At 47.3% G+C, this 16,665-nt stretch overlaps 1 protein-coding gene across 4 annotated transcripts in view; it reads left to right on the top strand.

Annotated features, from left to right (window-relative positions):
• galntl6 (polypeptide N-acetylgalactosaminyltransferase like 6) overlaps nucleotides 1–16,665 on the top strand; it is a 1,408,929-nt gene that overhangs the window by 1,356,555 nt on the left and 35,709 nt on the right. The window contains exon 12 of one of the 4 annotated variants that reach the window (XM_038805797.1): nucleotides 2,670–2,812. The exons of the other annotated variants lie outside the window; for them this stretch is intronic. Within the exon in view, the coding sequence (XP_038661725.1) occupies nucleotides 2,670–2,687 (18 nt within the window). The 3' untranslated portion in view covers nucleotides 2,688–2,812. Of the gene's footprint in view, nucleotides 1–2,669; nucleotides 2,813–16,665 lie in introns of those variants that run through there. 4 annotated transcript variants of the gene reach the window in all.

The raw sequence follows: 16,665 nt of genomic DNA, 5'->3' as shown, positions 1-16,665 counted from the left end.
AAGCCATCCCTTTTGGCTGCACAGAAAATCCATTTAAAATAGAGTTTGGGAACATACAGTGTTGCATTTCTTTCATGTCATGGGCACCCAGCAGAATATTCTGTATGCGGCTCTATCTCTCCCAGGTTAATTTGGAATGAAATCTCAGCAGTCCAAATCAGACTGAGCTTTGAGAGGAACAGTTCAAACAGGCAGTGAGTTAACTGTAGTGTGGACACCAATCCTCTGAATGGTAATCTGGAAGTGTACCTGAAGGCCACCAGCACTGAAATACCATGCAAAAACAAAACTAGCACAAGACAATTTTGTAAATGAAATGAAAATCACTTATTGTCACGAGTAGACTTCAATGAAGTTACTGTGAAAAGCCCCTAGTCGCCACATTCTGGCGCCTGTTCGGGGAGGCTGTTACAGGAATCGAACCGTGCTGCTGGCCTGCTTGGTCTGCTTTCAAAGCCAGCGATTTAGCCCAGTGTGCTAAACAGCCCAGCTGGTGAAAGGTGCAGACGCTAAGCCGGGATGTTGGGCCAGATTTGTAACCCCTGCTGGCCCAAGCACGGAGGTGGGCAGGTGTGAAAATGTGCCTGAATGGTTGGCAACCAGTTTGCCAGTGCCATCCCATCCCTGGGCCGCTCCGCTGGATGCTGGATGAGGCTGTGGGAAGCAGGGGGGCGTGGTGTCGTATGGGAGTGGCAGGGCTACCCGCCCACAAGCAACACGTGATCAATTAAAAAGTTTATTTTCAGGAATTTCCCAGTCGGCCCCAAGGTGCCAGGTTCTATGTCAGCTACCTGAAGGCAGCCTCCGTGGGCGGGGGGGGTATTAATGCTCCAGCCAGGCTTTGAGCCTCCCCTAACCCCTGTCAGGCCTCAGATGGGGGTCTGTGGAAGGGGGTTTCCTGCCGCCATGGTGACCCCTGCTGCTGCAGCCATGTTTTAGGAAAAATTAAAACATTTGGAGAACGGACACCTCCATCCTGGGTTGCTTTCTTTCTCGCTCTCGCCCACTTCCCAGAAGAGACAACTTTCTCCACCTCCCAAGCTGGAGGCCTCCTATTACCCCTCCAACGTCATGAGACTGCCATCCTTCATTGGCAGCAAGCTTGTCCTCTGGTTGACCCATTAATGGAAAAATCACTGCTCCTCACACAGTGCAAGTTTCTGATCCCCATTTGACCAGATGTTGGGATTCCGAGCGTAAGAGCAAAATCCTCCTCGTGGGTTATAGTTTCTGTCATAATATACACACAAGTATATGATGGTGCACAGGCAGGCATTGATTGACACACAGGATGACCAGTGAACACACAGAACACAGCAGCCAATCACCAGACAGAACACGGCCACTATAAAGCCAGACGGCACCAGTTTTCCCGCTCTCTCGGGATCCAGCCTCTGAGACAGTCAGAGCCCGTGAGTAGCAACTAGAACAAACACCATGTGGTAGTAAGACAGTCTGGTCAGGTTAACCTCAGGTATCTAGTCAAGTCAGCATAGTGTCAACCCACAGTTAAAGTATGTATGATAGTTAAGAGTTCAATAAAATAGAGTTGCATTTCTTCAAGTGTTGGAAGCCTGTCTCTCTTACTGCTGTAGTAAACGCAGTCCACGTAGACCCAGCTTACCCGACACATCAGTTTCCGAAGCTGGAGACATAACAGCGGCACTTTGCGTTTGCCCCCTACGTATAGCACCTGGTGCAGCTGGCCAAATGCTTTTACACGAGCTACTTTAGCGCAGAATAGGCAAAATATCCATCTGATACTACCGCTTTTTAAAAAGAGAATGCCAATTAAGGGGCAAATTTAGCATGGCCGATCCACCTACCCTGCACATCTTTGGGCCATGGGGTGAGACCCACGGGGGGAAAATGGGCAAACTCCACAGGGACAGTAACCGGGACTGGGATCGAATCCAGGTCCTCAGCCCCGTTAGGCAGCAGTGCTAGCCACTGCGCCACTGTGCCACCCGATATTCCTGGTTTTCAATGTTGCAATTTAAAATGCTTCTGTGTGGAGACCACCCCTGCATATACTGGCATGCTAACAGGGGGTCCGACAATGGAACAGGAATAGGTCTCTCAAGCCTGCTCTGTAACCCTAAATCTCCTTGCCAAAATAAAACCTTAGTTTTGAAATTATCCATTGCGGGAGAGAGTTCCAGATCTGCACTGCCTTTTGACACCAGAGGGACCAGCTCGAGATTTATATTTGTATTTCTTTGTTCAGCATTCTGCCGCCAGAGAAAATAGTTTCTATTTACCCCATCAACTAGGGGCTTTTCACAGTAACTTCATTTGAAGCCTACTCGTGACAATAAGCGATTTTCATTTTCAGCTACTTTAGTCCTCTCAAACACCTCAATTAGTTCGCCCTTTAATCTTTAAATATTTAAAGAGACAATTCATGACTCTCAGCAAAAATATATCCCAGTAAGGAGGAAAGATTCTGAGAGAGGGATAAACCAACCATGGTCAACCGTGGAAGTTAAGAAGAATATTAAGTTGAAAGAAAAAACATTTAAGGAGGCAAAAGTCATTGATAGCCCCGAAGACTGGGATAAATTCAGAAACCAGCAAAGGACGACTAAAAAGATAATAAAGAGAGAGAAGATAAACTACAAGAGGAATATAGAAACTGACAATAAGAGCTTCTTTAAATGTATCCGCAGGTCTTTGTGTTTAGCTGAGCCTAACTAAGAGGGAGGATCCCAGCTCAGTACTCAGTCCCTCAAATCGCTCCTACATGTGCCTTTGTAAAGTAGCTCAATGGCTGTAAAACACTTTGGGGTATGCTGAATTCATGTAAGTGCTATCCAAATGCAATATTTCTGTTAATAATAAACATGTTGAAAGAATAGGGGCAGCATGGTAGCATGGTGGTTAGCATCAATGCTTCACAGCTCCAGGGTCCCAGGTTCGATTCCCGGCTGGGGCACTGTCTGTGCGGAGTCTGCACGTCCTCCCCGTGTCTGCGTGGGTTTCCTCCTGGTGCTCCGGTTTCCTCCCACAGTCCAAAGATGTGCGGGTTAGGTGGATTGACCAGGCTAAATTGCCCTTAGTGTCCTAAAAAATAATGTTAATGGGGGTTGTTGGGTTACTGGTATAGGGTGGATACATGGGCTTGAGTAGGGTGATCATTGCTCGGCACAACATTGAGGGCCGAAGGGCCTGTTCTGTGCTGTACTGTTCTAATTCTAATTCTAAAGTGAAAAAGAACCTTTTTGTCACACCATGATGTTTTTTCTCCTGGTTACAATCATGAGATGATCAGTGTTGGAGCTGGCATTGAGTTCAACAACTTCAAACTGTGAATTCTCTCCTCCATCTTCACCACATTTTTGTTTCTATCAAATTTTTTTTTCCTCCATTGATTTGTTTTTCCCTCCCCATTGCCCCCCCCCCCCCTTCCCCAACCCCACTTGGGCCATCTGTCCCTAGTTGCCCTTTGACCCTTGACCCACTGCTCACCTTTGTTCTGCCATTCACACATTCTAATCTCTTTATGTGCCACTGTCAGTGCACCTCTTAGTCTTAATCACCCCCTGTTTACATTCCTGTTCTCTTTCTATCTACGACATCTTTGTCAGTCTCCACCTATCGTTGGCCCTCTATCCAGCCCCACTACTCTACGACCCTCCCCCACTCCAGTGTAAATATGATCCCATTTCCAGTTCTCCCCAGCTTTGAATAAGAGTCACCCGGACTGGAAACGTTAGCTCCCTCCTCTCTCCACAGATACTGTCAGACCTGCTGAGATTGTTCAGTATTTTCTGTTTTCGTTTCAGATTCCGGCATCTGCAGTAATTTGCGATAATCGAATGAGTGTTTGAATTTGGGTGCTGTGCAGACTTGGGACGATTGTGATGCAAAGTTGAATCTTTTGCCTCCTGCATTGTCTTTCCTTTGTTTTCTTTGAGCAGGCCAAGGCAGGCCAGCAGCACGGTTCGATTCCCGTAACAGCCTCCCCGAACAGGTGCCGGAATGTGGCGACTAGGGGCTTTTCACAGTAACTTCATTGAAGCCTACTCGTGACAATAAGCAATTTTCATTTTCATTTCATTTTTTCAGCAGCACAATAAACTGGAGTTTCAATTTTTCTACTTTGAGCGTTCGCAGGAACTAACTTTTTCCAATGAATGGATTGGTTGGGATGTCACAGTGCAACATCAGCTATTTTCCGATATTTGCACAGGCCACGAGAGAATGCAGGTGCCGCTGCTGATCCAACCTGTTAATAACGCCACTCATTCTAATCGAGCAATAAAGGGTTGGGTTGCTTTGTTGCAAGAGCAAACAACATTCCTTTTATTGGGTTCGTGGGGAGAGGTGGGTGGGGCAGTTGCTGACTATCACTCACCAGCCAGGCAATACGTGGCAGCAAGATCAGCAAAGCAAAGCGGAAGCTGTGTCCTGTTCCTGAGTCAACTGAGTTGTGAAGCTCCTTGAATGTCTTCCTAATACCACACTGTGCTCTGACATAGAACATAGAACATACAGTGCAGAAGGAGGCCATTTGGCCCATCGAGTCTGCACTGACCCTCTTAAGCCCTCACTGCCACCCCATCCCTGTAACCCAGTAACCCCTCCTGATCTTTTTGGTCACTAAAGGCAATTTAGCATGGCCAATCCACCTAACCTGCACATCTTTGGACTGTGGGAGGAAACCGGAGCACCCGGAGGAAACCCACGCAGACACGGGGAGAACGTGCAGACTCCACACAGACAGTGACCCAAGTGGGAATCGCAGTGACAGGATTTGAACCTAGGACCCCAGAGTATCTAGGTCTCTGGATTACGTATCCAGTAACAATACCACTACGCCACCACCTCCCCATAAACTCACTGAGCTCACAGCTGCAGAGGGATTTACAATTTCACCCCCAGTCAAACTTCAAACTTGCAATCATATCCCACATATTCGCACCAACACCAACAGCGCTTATTTCCTCTTCTGTAACATCACTCCACTTCTCCACAGCCCCCACCCCCCCCCCCCACCCCTCTGAGCTCATTTGCTGCTGAAGCCCTCATTCATGGCTTCAATACTGCCGGGCTTGGCTATTCCAACACAGTCCGGGCTGATCTCGCGCCACCTACTCTCCGTCAGCTTGGGGCTTCAAAAATAATTTGAGGTCAAATGTACTGCACGTGCCCGGAAGTCTGAAATAAAAGCAGAAAATGCCGGAAGTGCTCAGCAGATCGGGTAGCAACTTTGGAGAGATAAAACCAGAGTTAGCGCTTCCGGTCTGTGAGCTTTTTGTCGAAACTGGAAAATGCGACAGGTTTCAAACAGGCACAGACGGCGAAAGGCGGAGAAAAGAAGGAAAGGTGAGGTCTGTGGTAGGATGGCAGGCTAGCGATGTAGAGGAAGGTGGTGGTGTAGTGCTACTGTCACTGGACTAGCGATGCCAAGACACAGGGCATTGTTCTGGGGGCACAGGTTCAAATCTGCCCATGGCAGAAGGTGATATTTGAATTTCATAAAAATCTGGGATTAAAAGTCATGAGTCACCGGTTTTGTTGCGAGCATTCGAGATTCCTTTGGAGTGCGACTTGGAAATATATCTCCATTCCTTCACTGTCACTGATTGCAAATCCTGGAATTCCCTACGTGTGGATATACATCTACAACACAAGGGGTGGGATTTTCTGCACATGCCAAACAACACCACTTCCAACCAGCAGCGTATCTGAAGGCGGTAGGGCAGCCTGCTATTCGCGGTACCGGACGTTTGCACCCTGCCCCGCCAGGGAACCGGAAGATCCCACCGCTCGGAATGGTCATCAAATCCTGCACATGGACTTGAGCGGTTCAAGAAGACCAGTTCAGCACCACCTTCTAGAGGACAAATATGGATGGGAAACAAGTGCTGGCCTAGCCAGCAATACTTCCGTCCAGTTAAAGAATTAGTTAAAAACCTATTCACTCTTTTTATATGGCATCATAAAATTGGCTGCAGTGCTTGGTACCTCCAGCAGATGGCAGCAAGGAGATTGTCCAGCAAATTTCTGTTTATGTGACACATCCGTCATCTGCCCCAAAACCCAACTACACTGCCTTCACTAACACTCACACATCCAAATCCACGACCCAATCAGACCCACCAAAGCCAAATATTTGAACATCCTGTATGTAAATTGTCACCATGAAGGCACGTCATTTTAATTTTAATTTTAGAGCAATATTTCCATCTCCACCAGCTTTCATTCCCCCAGGAGTAAATCTAGTTAAAATTCTGCACTGACTCTCCGAATTGTTTTGTAAATCTTTCACCCCTGTTAGAGCCCTTATGGGCAAAGCAGTAAAAAAAAAATTTGACCCCGCGACACAGAAGCAGGTCTTACGACTGGTGGCCTAAAGCCTGGTTGAAGAGGTCAGTCATGAGGTGCGTCTTAAAAGGGAAGGAGGGAGAGGCTGGAACGCCCTGACAAAATAACAACTGACATAGAACAGTACAGCACAGAACAGGCCCTTCGGCCCTCAATGTTGTGCCGAGCCATGATCACCCTACTCAAACCCACCCTATACCGTAACCCAACAACCCCCCCCTTAACCTTACTTTTAATTAGGACACTACGGGCAATTTAGCATGGCCAATCCACCTAACCCGCACATCTTTGGACTGTGGGAGGAAACCGGAGCACCCGGAGGAAACCCACGCACACAGGGGGAGGACGTGCAGACTCCACACAGACAGTGACCCAGCTCGGGAATCGAACCTGGGACCCTGGAGCTGTGAAGCATTTATGCTAACCACCATGCTACCCTGCTGCCCCTGCTGACATGTACACCCACGGGGTGTTGTGATGATTTATGGAGATACCAGACACAGTTTTGCAAAGCTGACACTCCAGTGCAGTGCCGAGGGAGTGCTGCACTCTCAGAGATGCCGTCATTTGGCTGGGAGGTTGAACCAAGGCTTCTTCTCAAGTGGGCATAAAAGATCCTGCGGCACAAGCTCAAAACAGGGCAGGAGAGTTCTCCCCACGTTCCTCGGCAATAGTTATCCCTCAATCAACACCACAAAAACTGATTATCTTCTCATTATTGTATGCGGGAACTTGCGATGTACAAATTGACTGTTGTGTTTCCCTCCAACAACACTTCAAAAAATAACTTCATCAGCTGTCAAAAACTCTTTGGATGCCCTGAGTTCATCAAAAGTGCTCAATAGGAGTGGAAATCCTTCTTCTCCGTACTTCTGCCTGAACAACTGAGGTGCCAGCCTGAGGGTAGATGAAGGGCGAGATTTCCTATCCTCCCCGCGAGATGTTTCTCAGTGACGGGAGGCCAGCAGCGCTATCTTCTGGTCCCACCGCTGTCAATGGAATTTCCCATTGAATCCATCCCACCCAGCCGGGAAACCCACAGCGGGGATGTGCCATCGATGGGAGCGGCAGATCCCACCCGCGTGAATGGCCGGCAGATGTCGCCCAGGCCTGGAACTTGCCTGGCAGTCCTGCATGTGACAGCCACAAAATAGCAGAGGTCTGTAAAATGATGAGGGACTCAAATTAGCAGGAGCCCCTTCACCGTCAGAATGATCAACCAACCAACGGCTCAATGGTCAGAGCTGGTGTTCACGTTCTGTTTGAGCCTCTCACAATCTTTATTTATTCTGAACAATTAACTTAATCCTTCATCCCTTTCTCTGTCCCTCCCTCCAATGCTCAGATTGGGACTCTGCTTAATTTGGAATGCACACTGCCTGTGGTAAGTAAAGTCTCCATAGTCCCAGATGACCATAGGCTGATTTCCCCTTTGAGGGGGAGAATTGACTGGTGGTGATTTGACCTGAGGGTCACCACACCTCAGGCAAGGGGCAAGGTTGAGAAGGCGGGGCCTTCATGTATAAACTCAGCCGGTACGGGAATTGAACCCATGCTGTTGGCCTCGCTCTGCATCACGAACCCGCTGCCTAGACAATTGAGTTCAACCTTTTGTTAATCTGCGGTTCTTCGTGCACCAGCTCTTGACTAGCCCCTGCCGAAATTGGAAAAGGCCGTGTTTGGAAAAGGTTGTTCAGTAACATGTGCTGGAAAAGAGGGTCAATATTTTACCAAAAGTAAGGGTTGACCTGACAAAGGACAAATTAAGTCCTGATTTCAAAACAATGCCTCGACTACGTGGGGAAATGGTGGTGCAGTGGAAATGTCGCAGGGCTGGTAGTCTAAAGACCCAGCCTAATGGATGGAGACATGGGTTCTATTCCCACCATGGCAGCTAAATGGTGGAATTTAAATTCAACGAATACCTTTGGAATATGAAGCCAGTCTCAGTAATGGTGATCATGAAACGAGCATTAATTGTCGTAAAAATCCATCAGGTTCACTTATGAAGGAAATCTGCCAGCCTTACTGGTCTGGCCGACACGTGACTCCAGATTCACAGCAAAGTGGTTGATTCTTAACTGCTCTCTGAAATGACTGAGCTGGACACTCAGTTTAAGGCCAATTAGGGGTGGGCAACAAATGCCGGCCTTGCCAGTTGTCCTCACCCTGTGAAAGATTAGCTGAAAAGATTGTATTTCTGGTAAAGGGAGTGGAGGGAATCATAAATGGATGCAGAAGAGAACGAGGCAATTCAGCCCTTGTACCTGCGCTGGTCCTTTTAAAGAGCTTCCCAATTGCCTGCTCTTTCTCCAGAGCCCGTCAGAATTTTCCACTTCTCAATCCTGATCCATATTGAACCTTGTTAGTGATTCAGCGTCCACCACTCTGTCAGGCAGTACACTTCAGATCAGAATAACTCATTGTTTAAAACTGTTTCCTCTCATACTGCCTCCAGCTCTTTTGGCAATCACCTTAAAACTGTGTCCTTCTGTCAGTGCACAGTTTCTCCATTTCCACTCGGCGTTTTGCAAGTTTGAACTTTCGGGGTTGCCCTGCTCCTCGGCAGCATGGGAATTGTGCCGGATCCACAGAAGGGCTGACTTTGACCTTTGACCAATCGACCAGGCCAGCGATCAATGGTTGTATGCCCATTCCAACGGCAAACGGGTCCCTGCTAATTTGAACCCTCGTCATTTTTGAGACCTCTGCCATTTTGTGGCTCCGGCCACGAGCAAATCTGCCAGGCAAGCTCCAGGCTGGTTTGCGGCTCGAAGATTGGGCGGGGCAACCATCGGCAAGGTATGTGGCGGTGGGGCTGCGGGTGGGGGGGCGGAGGTGGAGAGCGCAATGGTCTGACCATCAGAGACCTAGGTGGCAGTGACCATGTGACTTAAAAAGAGAATTGAGGCAAGGAATTAAAAAGATTACAGTAGGTTGGATATGTAACGCAGAATCAGACTCAACCCTTTCATGCTGGGGTTTATGTTCCACTTGAGTCTCTTCCCATCTTTCCTTATCCAAAACAATCATCATAACCCTCTACTCCTTTTTTCCCTCGTATGTTTGCCTAACCGCCTCTTAAGCCCACCTTTAACACTCACTTTGACCACTCCCTGTGATAACGGGTTCCATATTGTGTTTCTTCTGAATTACCTATTTGATTTTTTTTGTTGGCTGTCTTAATAATAATAATCGCTTATTGTCACAAGTAGACTTCAATGAAGTTACCGTGAAAAGCCCCTATGTTGATGCCCTCAAGATGTGCACTGCCCCACAAGGGGAGACATTCTCTCAGCATTCATTCGATCAAATCCTTTCAACATTTTAAAGACCTTTATTGGGATCTGTTTTTTCATGGACTCATGGGGAAGGCCCGCTCCCATTTCCAACAGGCCCATTTTCGCCGGTAGAGGAAAGGGGGCAGGAATTGGCTCAAACGTGGGAAACCCCAACTCTCCACGGACAGTTGAACTCAGCGCTGGATTCAAACTGAGCCCATTTCCACTGCAGCAAAGACCTCAAAGCCTTAACTCAACTTTTCTCTCCACAGATGCTGCACAATCTGCTGAGCTTTTCCAGCAGTTTCTGTTTTTGCTTTGGTCTCACTGTTGTGGCTCACCCTCTGCAGCTCAGAGCTCTGTAATCCATAAAAACCATTGGATACCTACAGAACATAGAACATTACAGCGCAGTATAGGCCCTTCGGCCCTCGATGTTGCGCCGACCTGTGAAACCACTCTAAAGCCCATCTACACTATTCCCTTATCATCCATATGTTTATCCAATGACCATTGAAATTACCTTATTGTTGGCAAGTCCACTACTGTTGCAGTCAGGGCATTCCACGCCCTTACTACTCTCTGAGTAAAGAACCTACCTCTGACATCTGTCCTATATCTATCTCCCCTCAATTTAAAGCTATGTCCCCTCATACTAGCCATCACCATCCGAGGATTAAGGCTCTCACTGTTCACCCTATCTGATCATCCTGTATGCCTCAATTAAGTCACCTTTTAACCTTCTTCTCTAACGGAAACAGCCTCAAGTCCCCCACCATTCCTCATAAGATCTTCCCTCCATACCAGGCAACATCCTGGTAAATCTCCTCTGCACCTTTCCAATGCTTCCACATCCTTCCTATAATGCGGCGACCAGAACTGCACGCAATACTCCAAATGTGGCCGCACCAGAGTTTTGTACAGCTGCAACATGACCTCATGGCTCTGAAACTCAATCCCTCTACCAATAAAAGCTAACACACCGTACACCTTCTTAACAACCCTATCAATCTGGGTGGCAACTTTCAGGGATCTATGTACATGGACACCGAGATCTCTCTGCTCATCCACACTACCAAGAATCTTACCAATAGCCCAGTACTCTGTCTTCCTGTTATTCCTTCCAAAATGAATCACCTCACACTTTTTTGCATTAATCTCCATTTGCCACCTGTCAGCCCAGCTCTGCAGCTTTTCGATGTCCCTCTGTAACCTGCAACATCCTTCCGCACTGTCCACATCTCCACCGACTTTAGTGTCATCTGCAAATTTACTTACCCATCCTTCTACGCCCTCCTCCAGGTCATTTATAAAAATGACAAACAGCAGTGGCCCCAAAACATTTCCTTGTGGTACACCACTAGTAACTGAACTCCAGGCTGAACATTTCCCATCAACCACCACCCTCTGTCTTCTGACAGCTCGCCAATTTCTGATCCAAACTGCTAATCACCCTAAATCCCATGCCTCCGTATTTTCTGCAATAGCCTCCCGTGGGGAACCTTATCAAAAGCTTTACTGAAATCCATATACACCACATCAACTGCTTTACCCTCATCCACCTGTCTGGCCCTACTCTTACCCTAGTCATTCTTTTATTCCTGACATACCTACAGAAAACTTTAGGGCTATCCTTGATCCTACCTGCCAAAGACCTATCATGCCCCCTCCTGGCTCTTCTTAGCTCTCTCTTTAGAGCCTTCCTAGCTAACTTGTAACTCTCAAGCACCCTAACTGAACCTTCACATCTCATCTTTATATAAGCCTCCTTCTTCCTCCTGACAAGTGATTCAACTACTTTAGTAAACCATGGTTCCCTCGCTCGACCACTTCCTCCCTGCCTGACAGGTACATACTTATCAAGGATACGCAGTAGCTGTTCGTTGAACGAGCTCCACATTTCAATTGTGCCCATCCCCTGCAGTTTCCTTCCCCATCCTATGCGTCCTAAGTCTTGCCTCATCCCATCATAATTGCCTTTCCCCCAGCTATAACTCTTGCCCTGCAGTGTATACCTATCCCTTTCCATCGCTAAAGTAAACGTAACTGAATTGTGGTCACTATCACCAAAGTGCTCACCCACCTCCAAATCTAGCCCCTGTCCTGGTTCATTGCCCAGTACCAAATCCAATGTGGCCTCGCCTCTTGTTGGCCTATCTACATACTGTGTCAGGAAACCCTCCTGCACACATTGAACAAAAACGGACCCATCTAAAGTACTCGATCTATAGCGTTTCCAGTCAATATTTGGAAAGTTAAAGTCCCCCATAACAACTACCCTGTTACTTTCGCTCCTATCTCGAATCATCCTTGCAATCATTTCCTCTATATCTCTGGAACTTTTCAGAGGCCTATAGAAAACTCCCAACAGTGCAGAAGGAGGCCATTCAGCCTATCGAGTCTGCACCGACCCTCTGAATGAACATCCTACCTATGCCCAGTCCCCTGCCCTATCCCTGGAACCCCACCTAACCTGCAAATCCCTGGACACTAAGTGACCAATCCACCAGGTTAGATGGATTAGCGTGGCCAATTCACCTAACCTACACACCTTCAGACTGTAGGAAGAAACCGGAGCACCCAGAGGAAACCCACGCAGACATGGGGGAGAAAGTGCACCCAAGGCTGGAATTGAACTCGGGTCCCTGGCGCTATGAGGCAGCAGTGCTAACTGCTGTGCCACTGTGCCAAGTAATGTGCTGCTTTTATATTTTTTCCCAAAATGGACAATTTCACATTTTTCCACATTATACTCCATTTGCTAAATCTTTGCCCACTCACTTAAACTATTTATACACCGTTGTAGCGTCCTAACGTCCTTTTCACAGCTTACTTTCCGACTTACCTTTGTGTCATCGTCAAATTTAGCAACCATTCCTCCGGTCCCTTCAACCAAATCATTTATATAAATAGTAAAAAGATAAGGACTCAGCACTGATCACTGTGGCACACCATAAAATAACCCATTTATGCCTACTCTCTGTTTCCTGTTCGCTAGCCACAATGGTACCTTCCACACCATGAGCTTTTATTTTCTGAAATGACCTTTGATATGGCACATTATTAGATGCCTTCTGCACATTTCCCAATGGTAGAATTATATCTAATGTTGGACACTTTATTCTCAGTTTTGCAAACGTAGGCCGATTGAGTATGGGCTGTACCTGACCTGCTGCAAACAGCTGAAGAGATGTGCTGTTTAAGTATGATTCACCAGTCGTTGGGACATATGGCCTTCATAACTGGCATCACACCGGCACTGAAATTCATAGACCACTCGTTATTCATCTGGGGCAGAATGTCTTCTTGGATTGATGGCAGCCTCCTGGTAGTAGAGAATACCTCGGGTTACGTTACAGCATAGTAGCGACGTGACACGGCCAGCTTTACCTGCTGCCGAAACCATTGAGACCGGATAATCTGAGGTAGACTGGGCACTTTTTGGGACTGAAAGTCATGGTCTTAGACCTGTTCATGAGTTTGCGCGAAATACAGCGAACAATGACCTGATACTATTATCCTGCAAAGTAGCTTTGACGCTCCCTGTCTTAGCACCAAGCGTGCACCGTGAACAAATGACTCATGTCCTATTTATAAGTTTTCCAATTAGGCCAATCTTACAGTGCATAGAAGAGTAGGAATCCCACTACGCACATTGGCCAGGGAAGATAGGCTTGCAGCAGACAAAACTCCCAGGCAGGTTTCTCAATTGGCAAATCGAGGAAAGGGAGTTCATTTGATTTCTCCATTTCAAAGATGAATTTGAGCACCGGCTGGAACCCATTCAGGTGATTAAATAAGTTCTTCCGTGCAGCTGGGGATTCAAATGTAGCAAAAGTATCGTCTATGTATTGGAAATATACAAGGGGTAGCACGTTACACCCTTTGAAGATGTGTTTCTTGCAGAAACCGCCAAAGATGTTTGTGAGGGCTGAGCCTTGATGAGTTTGCATGGCGACACCATCTATCTGGGCATGCATGGTGTCATTAAAATTGAACTCAGACTGTGCAAGTTGATGAGCTCATATGTTCAATGAATAGATTTGGACAATGACACCATGAACCATGTCACTATATTATGTTGATTACCAGTCCAGTGGCAGTATAACTACACCACTATCTCCCCCTCTCCTGGTTACTGATACTCCTCCCAGTGGGAACTGTTTCTCCCTATTTGTGATATCAGTGCCTTGTTGAATTTTTTATTGAGTGGATTTGTGTACAGAAGTATATTTTGACTCTGCCCATTTGCCCCAATTGTATTTCTCCATCTGACTTGCCTGACCATACTTGTGGCAACTGGTTAACTATGTCTTGCTATACGTGAATTTAAGTTGGTGATTAGCACTGTGGCTTTACAGCGCCAGGGTCCCAGGTTCGATTCCCCGCTGGGTCACTGTCTATGCGGAGTCTGCACGTTCTCCCCGTGTGTGCGTGGGTTTCCTCCAGGTGCTCCGGTTTCCTCCCAAAGTCCAAAGACGTGCAGGTTAGGTGGATTGGCCATGATAAATTGCCCTTAGTGACCAAAAAAGGTTCGGAGGGGTTACTGGGTTATGGGGATGGGGTGGAAGTGAGAGCTTAAGTGGGTCAATGCAGATTCGATGGGCCGAATGGCCTCCTTCTGCACTGTATGTTCTATGTTCTTGTTCATTGCTGAAACCTTATTTTTCACCTCTTTCATTATTGCTTCTGGTAATTGCTTCTGTGCCACGAGTATTTATGTTATCTTTATTACTTTTGTACTCTGACCTTTGCTTTGCTCCAGTTTCCTATTTGTATGAACTGAGTATCTGCCTCACCTCACCAGCACCACTCCCCACCCCGACCCCCTCTTCTGCTGTTCAAAGTCCTTTCCACGGCCCTATTTATCCATTCGGTTAGTATCTTACTCCCGGTTTGGCTCAGATGTTGCCCATCCGAGAATTACAGCTCCTTCCTCCCCCTGGTACTGGCGCTCCCCCCTACCTCCCACCTGTCCTTCAGCCGTGCATTTACTTTGCTGATCTGTCCCAACACGTGGCTCAGGTAGCAACACAATGGGCCTGAAGCTCACTGAGCAAGTCCGTAACCTCAGCTGACACGTCCGGGACAGTACTGAGGAAATGCTACACTGCTGGAGATCCCACCTTTCAGGCAAGACATTAAACCGAGTCCTGTTTTCCCTCTCGGGTAAACATAAAAAATTAAGTGAGGCTATTCTGAAGAAGACCAGTGCTCTCCCCCGGTACCTTCAATATTTATCCCTCAGCGAACATCAGTAGAAACTGCTCTTGTGTACAACATATGCTGCTGGTGGGATCTTGCTGTGCACACATTGGCCGCCATTTATAGAACAGTACAGCACAGAACAGGCCCTTCGGCCCTCGATGTTGTGCCGAGCCATGATCACCCTACTCAAACCCACGTATCCACCCTATACCCTTAACCTTACTTTTTAGGACACTACGGGCAATTTAGCATGGCCAATCCACCTAACCCGCACATCTTTGGACTGTGGGAGGAAACCGGAGCACCCGGAGGAAACCCACGCATACACGGGGAGGACGTGCAGACTCCGCACAGACAGTGACCCAGCCGAGAACTGAACCTGGGACCCTGGAGCTGTGAAGCATTTATGCTAACCACCATGCTACCGTGCTGCCATGTTTCCAACATCACAACAGTGACTACACTTCAAAAAGAACTTCACTGGCAGCAAAGCCTTGAGGGGCTTTCTGAAATTGTGAAAGGCGAAATGCAAATGCAAACTCTCTCTTTAATCTTTGCTCTGGTACGCTGCCATTGATTCTGTGAAACAATGCGGCAGGTGTTGATTTATTTTATGATGTTTGTACTTATTTATTGCACGATGGGCGGTGTAAGTTTGGGATGAGCTATAAAACGAGTGAACTCCCGTGAGGTTGGAGAGATGTTGGACGCTGATCCTGCTCCAGCAATCACGTATGTGTCAAGGCCTGCTAATTATCAGGGAACTCAAAGCAAAGCTGGTTTGAGAAGCTCAGGGCAGAATTCTCCAGCCCTTCCTGCCAGAGGGATCTTCCGGTCCCACCGAAGTCGACCGCCTCGCGGTGGGTTCCCCGGCAGCGGGACAGACGAGCATCACAAAATGCCTTAAACATAGAAGGTCCCGCCGCTGGCCAATGATGAGCCGGAAAACACACCACCGTGGGGGCGTAAAATCTCACCTTTAAGTTTAACCACCTTTTAAAATTAATTTTCGGGATGTGGGCGCCACGGCCAAATGCCAAATCCGGCAATTATTGCCCATCCCCTAGTTGCCCTCAAGGGAAGAAAGATAAATGCCTGCATTTATATAGCATCTTCATGACCTCACAGCACTTTACAGCAAATGAAGTATTTTTGTTGGAATGCAGGACACACGACAGCCAATTTACGTGCAGTTGATTGAGGGATAAATATTGGCCAGGACTCCAGGGCTAACTCCATTGCTTTTCTTCCAAATAATGCTGTTTGACCCTTTCACTTCACCGCAGATGGGGCTTCATCCAAAAGGCAGCACCTCTGACTGTGCAGTACTGCATTAGAGTGGCAGCCTTGATCTTTGTACTCAAGCCCTGGAGTGGGACTTGATCGCAAAGCCTTGTTACTCAAAGGTCAAAGTGCTACCAACTGAGCCCTGGTTGACACCAGGAAAGGTAATGCTGGGCCTTCTACATTTATAGGTGAATGGTTTACTCGGCCACTTCAAATGGCAGTCAACAACGTGCCACAGGCTTGGAGACACATATAGGCCAGAGTAGTTTTGTTCCCTATAGGACATTAGTGAATCATATGGGTTGTTATGATAGTCTAACATCATGGTGATCTTTACATTTTTTAAAATAGGATCAGGAGTAGACCATTCAGCCCATCGAGACTGCCCTGTCATTCAAACAGACCATGGTTGATCAAACAGATTATGGTTGATCATCTATCTCACTGCCATTTTCCCCCACTATCTCAATATAACTTGGTGTCATTGGTCTCCAGAAAGCTATCAATTTCTATCTTGAACATGTTCAGCCACTGAGCTTCCACAGTCCTCTCGGGTAGA

The sequence above is a fragment of the Scyliorhinus canicula genome, chromosome 8 (assembly GCF_902713615.1).
Source record: "Scyliorhinus canicula chromosome 8, sScyCan1.1, whole genome shotgun sequence".
NCBI lineage: Eukaryota > Metazoa > Chordata > Chondrichthyes > Carcharhiniformes > Scyliorhinidae > Scyliorhinus > Scyliorhinus canicula.
This window is presented reverse-complemented; position numbering and strand designations above follow the sequence as displayed.